The 12518-nt window shown below is 40.3% G+C and overlaps 1 protein-coding gene across 2 annotated transcripts; it reads left to right on the plus strand.

Moving 5' to 3' along the window:
- Positions 1–3091: 3091 nt before the first annotated feature.
- Positions 3092–9404, plus strand: LOC149828240 (aspartic proteinase PCS1-like). Of its 2 annotated transcripts, XR_016434261.1 has the most exons (3): positions 3092–4007; positions 4635–5201; positions 9269–9404. XR_016434261.1 is itself a non-coding variant. In XM_090017471.1 (2 exons), exons 1-2 carry the CDS (start codon positions 3144–3146, stop codon positions 4944–4946), a joined length of 1176 nt encoding a protein of 391 aa, XP_089873597.1. In that variant the 5' UTR covers positions 3092–3143; the 3' UTR covers positions 4947–5223. The 2 variants fall into 2 exon arrangements, 1 of the variants encoding a protein (XP_089873597.1); XM_090017471.1 differs by lacking the exon at positions 9269–9404 and having other exon boundaries at positions 4635–5223.
- The last annotated feature ends 3114 nt before the right edge of the window (positions 9405–12518 follow it).

The following is a 12518-nucleotide window of genomic DNA, read 5'->3' on the forward strand; positions in this document are numbered from 1 at the left end:
GGCCTATACACCTGAATCGTTGGCCAAACAATACGGCGGTCCGATTCCGATACGGACAACATTGTAATTACCAACTACAAATCCACCATGAGGTAATTGGAAGTTTGGTTGCTGATAGGAAAGAAACTGAACTTTGGAATGGCATGCATTTTGACTTTCCATGAAAGAACAAAAAATCCTAAATTGCTCAATAATTGAAGGGATACCAATTTCATAATTTAGTGCTACTGAATCCTCAAGTTAGGCCACTGATCCCTACCTGAGTAGTAGTAGTGCAGAGTTTGTAGCTTTACTTTTGGAAATAGGAATTCACACTAGGAGTTCCATCATTCAATATTTACTACACAGTGTGATGATGGCAATTACAAATATTTTTAAAAGTGAAAATGTGATTTGAATAATTTGAACATTTTTTTGAATTTATAACCTGAAGAAACCGGTCTCGTCACGAAAACCTGATCGCGCTGGCTCAGCCTGCCATACCTACAGTCATCGTGTCGGCAGCGTAAAACTCCGAGACTAGGACCCCTGCCCCTGGGGCCTATGCTACAAGTTGAATAATCTGAACATGATTTTGGGTTTTGTAACTTGTCACATTTTGATTTGGATTGAAAAAATACCAAGTTGCATATGAAAGGATAAAGCAAGAACCTTCCTCATGCAGCCTAGTTCAAGTGAAAATTCTAGAGTTTGTGAACTAGTGTTTTTTTCCTAATGCTAGTAATCCAAATCTTGAATATATTTCATGAATTTGGTCATGTTTCACCTTTCCCAGCATTGTTTGAATGCCCTAATTTTTAAGACAACTTTTCTTAGACCACATCCCTACATAAAGTATAAACATGGTTCTTTATATACCAAATCAACTCTAGAATCAGACAAACTAATCCGGCATATGTGAGCATTATTCACACACAACAGGGCAGACCAAGGCAATCAACCTCTGGTTCAAAAAACCGGTTCTTGGTTCGCAAAGAATCACCCGACTCACCCCACTTTGAAAGGATATCAACTATTTTGGTGCAGTTCTTCTTCACCCCACTTATGACCTAACTTTCCTTATTACTTTCTTGCGCTGACCAAGCGAAACAACCCGAGCACATGACTCGGCAAAGGATCCGCCTACTTGGTTTGGTTTCTTGAGAGCAGGACATGTTCAGGGTTCTTAACATCCATTCGAATCCAATTTGATTTTCCCACTCTAGTTTTGAATTTTATTGGATATTGGACCTATTGGAGATCTAGTTTAGAACTAGAGTATTTTCTCCTCCATATTTATTTTATTTTATTTTATTATTATGTTTTTTATCCTCACCCATAACCCACACAAGTCATAGCCCTACCTATGCCATTTGAGGTCCCCATACACCAAGAGATAGTCTAAGACCTGCTACCAACATGTTTGAATAAGTTGGTCGTATTGTTGGGGGCCATGGCATCACAACCAAGACTGTGAATAAGTTCCAATAAGCCTTGTTCGTATAGCTAGTGATTTTGATTCTCAAATAGTAACCCTATTCTTAGGTTTTAACAATTACTACTAGAAAGAAATACTCTCTCTCTCTCTCTCTCTATATATATATATATATATATATATAAGGTAACATGGTTACCTAGGTAAACTTCAAATATGGTTAGGATTTTCTTATCATCTCTCTTCATAATAACTTGATGACAGGATTTTCCCAATCTCCTTTGGTAGGATCTTTCCTAATCTCTGTCTCTCTTAATTAAAAATTTTCCTACTCTCATTGGTGACAAAGGCATGTAGCAAAGTTTTCACACAAGTTTCAAAAAGACGTCTACACAAAGCTAAACTTGCATCATTTTCAAAAAAGTTTGTAATAAAAAATATTTATGCACAACAATATTACTATAACTGCACACATACGCACACGCAATTATGATATTATCACCAATTTCTAGAAAGATAATGGCTCTTTGCTGTCATTGATTAAGAAATCAAACCACATTTTTCTAATCTGACTTGCATATACATTAAATAAAAGAAAAAGGGGATTTTGTTTCCCTACAAAATACAAATCACTTTCTTAATCACAATAAATCACTCCCAATGAGACCATGGTTGTCCCCCCAAAAAGAGCAACCAAAGTCCAACCATATAAAAAGGCTCAAAACCACCCTCCCCCAAATCAACCCACTTTATGATATTTCCAAGTAGGGATGGCAGTGGGGCGGGGGACAAGGTCTCCACCCCCGCCCCGCCTCAAGATTTTATCCTCCACCCTTGCCTCCATCCCAGGTGGGGAATGGATTTTATCCTCCATCCCTGCCTTCATCCCCCTTTCATGTCCTCCATCCCCGGTTCAAACGGGGATGAGGTGGGGCGGGGATATTGCGGGGAAAAGTGGTCGGGGCGGGGTTGGGGCAGGGATGAGGTGGAGATCGTGGCGATGGCGGGGACGGGGCGGGGCGGGGAAAAGTGCACTTCCATCCTCGGACGGGGATAGATTTTAAACTTCGTCTCCGCTTCCATCCCCGTTTCATACCCTTCGTCCTCGGTCCGTCCAAACGGGGCGAGGCGGAGCCTCGCTTTCTCCCGGTCCACTCTGTTTCCAAGCAACACTAGACAACTTAAACCTTCTGGGTTCTTACCATATATGCATATATGTATATATATATATATATATATATATATATATATATATATATATATATATATATATATATATATATATATATTCAATAAGTCGGGTTAAATCAGACTCCACGGGTACCAAACCTTATAGGGTTAAGGTACGATGACAAATAAGAAGACCTAATTAAGACCCGGGTCCAAATCCAAAGGTCCCATTAATACATGGATAAGGGCAAGTTTGGATTAAGACCCATAACTTTTCAATGTAAAAATAAGTTAGGAGACGATACCATACCTGAAAATCTGATCCAAGTCTGATTCTACCTGAATACGAACCAAACCCGACACTTTGACACCCCTATATATATTCCCCATCTTGTCTACAAAAATAGTCCAATTTTCCTCACAAAAAGACCTCCCAATCTCCACCATCATGACCCTCCCCCAAATCCCACTATGGCCCATCTATCTCCTCCCCCTCTTCCTCCTCCTCCCCACCTCCACAACTTCCCCCACCAAAACCATTTTCCTTCCCCTCCAAACCATGAAAATCCCTTCCCTAAACCTCCCTAAACCCACAAACAAGCTCCTTTTCCACTACAACTACAGTTTGGTGGTTCCCCTCAAAGTGGGCACTCCCCAACAAGAAGTCACCATGGTGGTTGACACAGGAAGTGAGCTTTCCTGGCTTCAGTGCCAGCCTTCTCACAATCTTACCACCATCTTCAATCCTACGAAATCTGCTTCCTACCATCCTCTTTCCTGCGATTCCGACGCCTGCAGGAACAAAGCGAGGGATCTTCCTTCCCCAACCATGTGCGATTCCAACAGGCTCTGCCACTTTTCCCAGGCCTACGCCGACGCTTCCACGAGCGAAGGCACCATTGCCACCGAGACCGTCTCCCTCGGTGGGCTCACTTTCTCGAGCCTAATTCTTGGCTGCGCCACCTCGAGCTACAGCTCCACTCAGGATGATAAGCCCACTACTGGGCTCATGGGTATGAACCGAGGCGCGCTCTCCCTCGTCTCTCAGATGGGCTCTCCTCGGTTCTCTTACTGCATCTCGGACCAGTCGTCTTCTGGGGTGTTGGTCATTGGTGATTCGGACCCAGTCTTGGCTCGGTCGCTAAGCTATACGCCCTTTGTTGGCGTGTCCATGCCTCTGCCTTACTTTGACCGGGTGGCTTACTCGGTTCAGTTGGTCGGGGTCAGGGTCGCCGGTAAGGTTTTGTCGTTGCCCAAGTCGTTGTTTGTGCCGGACCACACCGGCGCGGGCCAGACCATGGTTGACTCGGGGACTCAGTTCACGCTGCTTCTGGGCCCGGTCTATACCGCCTTGAAGAATGAGTATCTGCAAAGGACTAGGGGGTTGCTGAGGGTCTATGAGGACAGTAACTATGTCTTTCAGGTATACTTACCCACGAAAAAGCTTTTAACAATCCTGGAAAGTTCTATTTTCATATGACTTTTTTTTTTAACACCTCTTTCTCTTGAGAAATGTTTCTTATAATAAAAATGTACTTTTTACAAAAGCTTTTTCAGAAAAAGTCTCTGTCTGAAAAATCGTACGATTTCCCCACCTTGTATCACTTTTTTTACATCTTTCTCACTTTATAACGTGCTCTTAGGGCATGTTTGGAAGAGAAAAAACTCTCATAGAAAAAAAAAGTTTTGCCGAGAGTTTTTGATACGAATTTTTTTTCGCTTGTTTGAGTAGCATAAGAAAAACATAGTGAAAAAATGTGAAAAAAACGAGAGAGGAGGAGGGTGGTAGTGAGATGGTGGGGTGGTGGGAAGTATAAAAACAAATTCTTAAGAAACATTTTTCCATTACCATTAAGGGAGGAATGTTTTCTATCAAAAAATTACATGTTTGTTTTCTTCATGCTCTTCACATTATGGCTACAATTTTTTTTTAAACGCTCAGCTATTTGTGCATTAAATCATGTTTTAAATACATGTTTAACACTTAAAACTTTGGGCATCGATCGCTTCACGTATCCATTTTCTTACTATAGTAACTATGGACTTTCAGGGTGCCCATGACCTCTGCTATAGGTGGAGCGGGCGCGTGCTGCCTATGCTGCCGGCGGTGGTGCTTATGTTCAATGGGGCGGAGATGGCCGTCGCCGGAGAGAGGCTGCTGTACAAGGTGCCGGACCGGGTTGGGGTCTACTGCTTCACGTTTGGGAACTCGGACTTGGTCCCTGTGGAGGCATATATCATAGGGCACCATCACCAGCAGAACATGTGGGTCGAGTACGACCTAGAGAGGTCCAGGCTGGGCTTTGCACCGGCTAGGTGCGACCTGGCCGGGCAGAGGTTGGCTCAGGGGTTAGGGGCTTAGACAGATGGGTTTGGGCTCTTCTTTTCTGCACCATCTGTTTATATTTTTTTGGTTTGGTGAGAGGAGATGGATAAGTGTGGGCAAGGGAAAGGTTTTGATGAGCATGGATCAGGTAAAACGTTTTACATACGTAAATTGTTTTATGCAAAACGTTTGGTGCAACAGCTACACCTCATCTGTGCGGTAGGACCCACAGCCACTTTAATAGCAATCGAACAGGTGTCACTTCTTCTGTTGGTGTTTTACTTGGATATGGTAACCTACCCTTTTACCTGTTTCACTCCATTGGTGTTTTCATCCACTTCTTTTTTGTATATTACAAATTTCATGATCATTACATTGTTCACTTGTTTGGGAAATTCATGGTGTTTTGGGCCTTTTGGGTTTTGGTTTGGTTAGTGGGTGTCAATGGGTTGAGTGTAACTCGTACCCACCAGTCCCAAACCCTATTGGGTCAGGTTAGAAACCGGCTTGGACCCAAAGGATCCCATTAATATATAAAGTTGGGTATGGTTTGTGAAATTTCATACCAGACCTGGGCTTGACCAGAGACCTCACTAAGATATGTAATATTTTAATGTAAAAAAGATAAAAAAATATTATTTTATTAAGTATGGTTAGGGTCTGGTTCATGTAATCCTTATATGATTCAGGTAGGGTTTCTTTTCTTTTTTATACTGTGACATATGGACATGGACATAGACGTGTGCTCAATACCGAAAAGGGATATGAATGAACATTTGTTTTAAAAAAGTAGGACACAAAGGCTCCATGCCACTAGTTCAAAACTCATGGGTCGCCTTCCTTGCTGCAAGGCTGAAGATGGTGTACGTGGTTTATGGTAGGGGTTTCATCAGGTCGGTTTTGACTCGAAACTGACCCATACCAAACCTTATAGGGTTAGGGTTTGGTGATAAGAAAAGATATCTACTAAACTCAGGTTTGACCCGAGAGATTCATGATTTTTTCATAAAAAAAGATAAAAAATATTATTTTATCAGTTATAGAGGGGGTCTTTCATCTAATCCTTGTGGGTGCAGGTATGATTTTTCTTATAATAGACCGGACCCGATACCTGCATCTCAAAACAGATTTGGGTAAGGACAAACCTGAGTCCAAACTAGATCCGATTTTGCGTTGACACCCATAGTTACCAACTGAAGGCCAACCAATGCACAGTCACTGAAGTGCAAATCACGTGATCTGTCAAATCACTTTTAAGAAAGTGATTTGACATCTTCACCATCCATTGATATTCATATCACAGGGACCTTATCGTCTTTTGTGCATATTGTAGACGGTGTAAATGTCAAATCACTTAATATTAAAGTCATTTGAGCCCACCCTCCTGCGTGGCTGCCACATGGCCTGAGGAATTGGGGTCCACTTGTTAATTGGTGACACAAGGAACTATTGCGCATGCTTGGGTGGTGGCCACCATGTCAACATCTCTTATCGGTGTGAATGGGCCCATATGTATCGTATCACACAAAAAAAAAATCGATAAAATAATCAGCTAATTGTTAATAAATATAAAAAATAGTTTAAAATTAAATTTTAATATCATTTTAATGGCTTTAACATGTGTCACTTTCTAATATTTTTTTAAATTATTTTTAAACGGTTTACTTGAAAATCGATATGGGTCAATTCACCCGAATCTTACAGGTCCAATTCCGATACTAACAACATTGCTTCGAACAACCACTATCGATATCTGGGCAGCTGAGATCTCCCATCACACATCAACCATCAATATTTTCAGGGATCTTTCAGCCAAACCGGTGAAGCTGACATGAAAATCTCCAGCCACTGACTTTGTTTTTCAGGGACAGGTAGTTGCCTACCCTAACATCTCATCATACTGAGTGCAAATATGTAAATTTTTTTTTTTAATTTCTTTTGAAATCCAAACTACAGATGTGATGTACATGCTTGGTTTTGTAGGAACTGGCTTTTGGATTGTCCTACTGTGAATATGAGTAGGTTATTATAGGCAAGGTTGTTAAATGCGATGAGGCGAAGCCAGGCGTTGAGCCTGCATACGCCTCAGGTACTGAGGCGTACGCCTCTCACAACTGGAATGGAAGTGAAGCGGTGGGAGGGGAGGCAGTAAGGACCACCCGCCCAGCTGGTACGGAAGCGAGGGATATGCCAGTCGTCCGGTGGTCGGAGAAGACTGAGCAGCAGCTGCAGCACAGCAACTCTGGTGGTCGGTGGTCACAACTGGTCGGAGGTTGATGAGGGGCGCATCACAGCAACGCCTCAGTACCTTGAGTGTGCACCTCGCCTTTGAGGCGTAAGCTTCAGGTACTGAGGCGCACCCCTCTCACAACACTGATTATAGGGTTTGGATTTTTCTTTTTATGAATTTTAGGGTTTTAAGATCAACCACCCAAAATTTTCATGAATATTCAAGGTTAAAAAGTTTTATTTTTTTCTTCAAAAGAACGTGATTCAAGTGTTGGTTCCTAACAAATGGATCATGTTGGTACATCTGAAGGGTCAGATTTGTAAAGAAAGCACTGAAAGTGCCTTGTTGAATACAGTTCATATCTATTCCAGATTTTTGATAAAAGTGTCTTGTTTTTTTTTTCTTTCTGACAGGTGAAGCTCGTTAGTCAATCTTGATACAACTCACGGGACAATTTGTGAATTTATTTTGTTTTGAAAGGCAAGATGGGGTTAGGCAGACCCACCAGTTATTATTCCTGGTGATTTTGAACCTGCAACGTCCCACCACAAGGTGACCAGCTGCACTGATAGCTCCTACCAACCACCTTGTGAATCTTTCATACACTGAATAAGGAAAGATGGAGAGAGATTGGCAGTGTGTCATCAGATTCTGGCATATTTAGAGGAATATATATTTTTTGTTTGGCCCAGTGACAGATTTCTCAAATCAATCCTTTGTGATCCATGATTTCTCAAATCAATACTTTAAAGTAGCCTTCAACAATCATCTCCAAATAGAGCCTAAGGGAGCATTTACGTGTTACGAACCACCTTTCCTTTCTGCGAAAATGGAATTGGGCCACCCCTCACAGAAATCCTTTCCGCTGAAAGTGAGGGATTCTCGTAGATTTTGAGCTCCTTTTCCGCAAGAAAAAAGAGTGCCCAGTTTGTTTGGTCACGGTGAGACCCAAGAAAATGCATGCCCGTCAATGCATTTATGCGAAAAAGCTTCAATTTCCTTGACACGCAAACGCCTCCTAAAAGCTTCTGTCAATTAGCTATGGTGATGTCATTAAGATACCAATAGAGCAATTGTGCATGCTCCTTGGAGGTTGAATGAGATAGCTAGATGGTTATAAGCAATGTTGTCGGCATGTATGGGTAGATACATATGGTATCAACAAAAAATCGGTATGCTTCACTCTTGAATCGGTTATTTTTTAATAAATATAAAAAAATATTGAAAATATTTTTTTAATATTATTTTAAAAACTTTAACATGTGTCACAACATTCTGGTTGACATGCATGTAATATTTTTTAATTATTTTTTGGCCGATTCAGAACAATTCACTCGAGTATCGGTATCAGCAGAATTCACCTGAATCGTTGGCCAAACAATATATGGCCGATACAGATACTGACAACATTGGTTAGAAGACACTACTACAGCCACGTAGAGGTCTCGAGTTCAAATTCCACCAAGGTTAGCTTCCAGCTTGCTGATAAAAAAGAAAAAGAAAAAGAAAAAAGAAAAAATTGTAGGCAATCCTTTGATCCCACCAACTATGATGGCCAAGCTCACGAATGGTGAGGGACTCTGGCTTGTGTGAGTCATAGATCAGGGTGTGCCCCTTCCATGGCTATTGCCTTGGAGAGCTGCATTTGCCCCACATAAGAAGTAATCAATGACTCGCCAAACACTTAGAAAGCTCATTTGTCGGAAATGTTCATTTGTTGGTATTATGTTTCATGTGGAACGGATTTGCATTCCATGTTCTTTAGTCAGTCAATAAAATTTCTTATGAAAATATTTTCCTACTTGTAATTGTAAAGTTCTTTAATTTAGTGTAATGCTTGCCTGTGATTGTTAGTCAAATCAATAATCTTGTTCCACAGTTCAGATATAATTAGAATTAGGACGCTTCTAGCAGGAATAATGGGAAAAGATTTAGTGTGATTGGAAGAAAGGATAGAGAAAAAAGCATGTGTGTTATTCTAATTGAGGGGACAGATGAACTTTCTTCCATCTGTCTTCTTCATGGCAAATTCATCATTTTCTTCCTTTGTTGTCTTGATTTTTCTGTAACTTTTATGCTTTAGCATTACAAATTCACTTACATCGATATTTTCTTGTATATTTTGCAGAGCATGAAGAGTTCAAGGAAAACCTAGGGTGGGACCCCATGACCAAGAACAAAACTGAAGATTACTGTTATTTTCTTTGTGACTTTGGAAGTGACTGCAAAAGCTATACCAGAAATTTGATATACATGTAGAGTATTAAAGCCAATATGACCTCTTGTTAATGGGCAAATATATAAATGATCTTGTTTGTTGTTTTCATTCTGCCTGCAACAAAGTAGGACTGCTTTCATCCACAAAATCCACTACCGATTGTTGGAATGGGTGCATACAAATGGCGGGAATAAGCTAGCACAGCTTCATCCCTTGTGAGAAGGTTGTAATTGGTGTTTAATGTGAAGGAATAAGCTACCATATACTCTCGCTCTCCCCAGGGGTTGGAGGGAGGTGTAACCCTGCTTTCATAAGAAAGGTTTTTGGTGTTTAATGAGTGGGCCCGGCCACATCTTCATCCTTTGTGAGAAAAAAGTTCCTTTCATAACAAAAAGGCCAAAACAATTGCCTCTTCAGCTTTCAAAGCAAAATGGTTGAAATAGTTTCAGCTAACCTAGCATGATCTAGGAGCATTGGGTTCAACTCGGCTCGTCGGCTAGTAATAAATACCTTTTACACATTTTATATCACAGAGTGTAGATGGTTGAAATGTTTGGCTAGCAAGCAATGAGTTTAGAGTGCAAATCCTATTGCTTGCAGCTTTGAAAGAACACATTTATTTTGAAAGAGGCTTAGTAAATTTAAAGACTAATTTTTTTTATTATTATTAAAAAAAAACCCATTGAATCAACAATTGGAGAACCAAACGATGAAATATTGTAATGCCCTGATCTGGGACTTCAAGAATCCAAGTCCAGTTGGTATTACTTCTCAGAGAAAAAACATAAAACATGGATACTTTTTTTTTCTTCTAATAACTCAATTTCTTTCACAAAGTTCATCATTCATAACATGCAAAAATAATGATTACATAACTATTCTATGACAAGAAAATAAACTAAGTATTCTTCTGCAAAATCAGAATAGCCGATCATATCATGCCAGTGCAACTGTAGCGAGATCTAAGCCTCTAGTCTGAATTTAGTTTTCTACACACTACACAAGATTTGTGTGTTTTATTATTTTTTTCCTTAACTCTCTCAATCAAATACTTACTCACACTAAACTATAACACTAGGTTGGCTATACCGGTCATAGTCGTCTATGGAAATAACAACCCATGTAGAACACTTCAATTATATAATATCGACCAAATTATGAATCATACACTCCTAGTGATCCTCGAATCAGCAGATACTATAGTGAAACAACAAGTGGGACCCCATCGATAGCTAATCGAGAGGTCAAACTCAAACTTGATCTCGGCATGGTTCATGCTACATCCTAACCATAATGGCTTTCAACTATCCATGGTAGTCTAGAGTATCAAATACTGTATGAATATAACCCTAAGTCATATTTTAAGTTCATTATATTGAACCTTACTATCAAGTATGTGTTTCACTCATTCTCCTACGAGTGATATTGTGAAATAATCATAACATATCTCACTCTCAACCTCAGAATGACATTAGGGTTCACACCTTGTATCATAGTAAACATGTAATGAAGTAGAGTCTCTACATCGTTAAATCACCGACGGCCCACTCTCCAAGGTGCCTGCACTCTAACCGCGAACCAGGTAGCCCTTTCCACAGGTCGCCACTTTCGAGATTTAAAAAGTTATGCATGTTCATCTCAATATAAAATTTACATGATATGACTAGATTCAAGGGACTCAAGACTAATCAAAATCTCATTACAATGCATGTTATTTACATATTATGACATATATATGCTACTATAAAAACAATCTCTTTCTAATATGCATGACATATCATGACTAATGTGTGCATATTAACATGTCATTGCAAGAATCTCATGCATGGTCATTTTATGCATATTATGCTCACAATCAGAGCTACATTTCTAATCATATTAATATACAACATCATGCAATGCAAAATGGTTTATTTGCAACTAAGATTACTTATAATATCCATTACCTCGAATATGAATGCTGTGCTCTGGTCACAATCGAGTCTCAAGAGGCTCTAACAATATGATCTCATCATCACACAAGCATGATCATATTAATACTAGGGGTGACAAAACTTGACCCGACCCGCCAACCTGCCTCTTAGGCGGGTTCAGGTTTGGCTTAAACTAACCCGTTTATTAAACGGGTCGGGTTCGTGTTAAGGGTATGCCAACCCGCCAACTCGGCTACCCCATTTAATAAACGGGTTAGGCGGGCGGGTCAACCCATTTACCCGAACCCGACCCGCCAACCCTCCCGCCAACCCTCCTGCCAACCCGTTTACCCGACCCTGACCCGCTCGCTAACTCGCCAACCCGTTTACCCCACCCAACCCATTTATTAAACGAGTTGGCAGGTCGTGTCAGGTTACCCATTTAATAAACAGGTCGGGTACGTGTTTGCCACAACCGACCCGTTTGATAAACGGTTCGGGTTCGGGTTGAGGTATGCTGACCCGCCAACCCGCCAGGTCAACCCGCCAACCCGACCCGATTGCCACCCCTAATTAATACTCATAACTTTTTTATATTTTGACAAAATGATCAAAATACCTCTCCTGAGTTGACTCATCAAAACTCAATTTTTATGCCCCTAATTTGATGAGAACTATAGTACAAGGAGATTCTCCTCTACGATACGAGTCTAATGCACTAAACCTCACTCAATTCTAAGTTTGAAGTGCAAAGTTAAGTTCATTTTATTTAATCGGATATTGGGTACACATAAGGGTAATTTGATCATTTCAACTCTTATGATTTGACCTGACTCATTCTAGGTTAAAACAGGTTCGGTCTGAATTTAGAGTACTCAATTTACTAAACCTAGTTTCAACCCACCTGAGTTTGGTTTTAAAAAAACGCAATTGGATTCTAAAAAATCATACTAATCGCAAACTTGATTCAAATCCAGTTTTGAAATAGATCCAAAACTATTACACTAGATCCAGAACTGATCCAAACCATATCCAGTTCTGTTCTAAATTCAATACTGATCCGAACAAGATCAAATTCTGATCTTGATCTAAATTTGTTAGACGGGATCCAAACACAGATTTATCTGGATCTTGTTCAATTTGGATCGATCAAGACTGATTGGATCAAATTGGTCCCAGATTCATTTTGGTCCAGATCAAACTAGATCCAAACAGAGAACCAAGATCTAGTCAAACCCATCTTGATA

This window comes from Nuphar pumila, chromosome 9, assembly GCF_984573655.1.
Source record: "Nuphar pumila chromosome 9, dmNupPumi1.hap1.1, whole genome shotgun sequence".
Classification (NCBI taxonomy): domain Eukaryota; kingdom Viridiplantae; phylum Streptophyta; class Magnoliopsida; order Nymphaeales; family Nymphaeaceae; genus Nuphar; species Nuphar pumila.

Bases quoted from the DNA above. Each gene is read 5' to 3' on its own strand.
- LOC149828240 (XM_090017471.1), top strand. From the start codon at position 3,144: ATGAAAATCCCTTCCCTAAACCTCCCTAAACCCACAAACAAGCTCCTT. The intron at 4,008-4,634 runs GTATACTTACCC...ATGGACTTTCAG, and splicing joins ACAGTAACTATGTCTTTCAG to GGTGCCCATGACCTCTGCTA.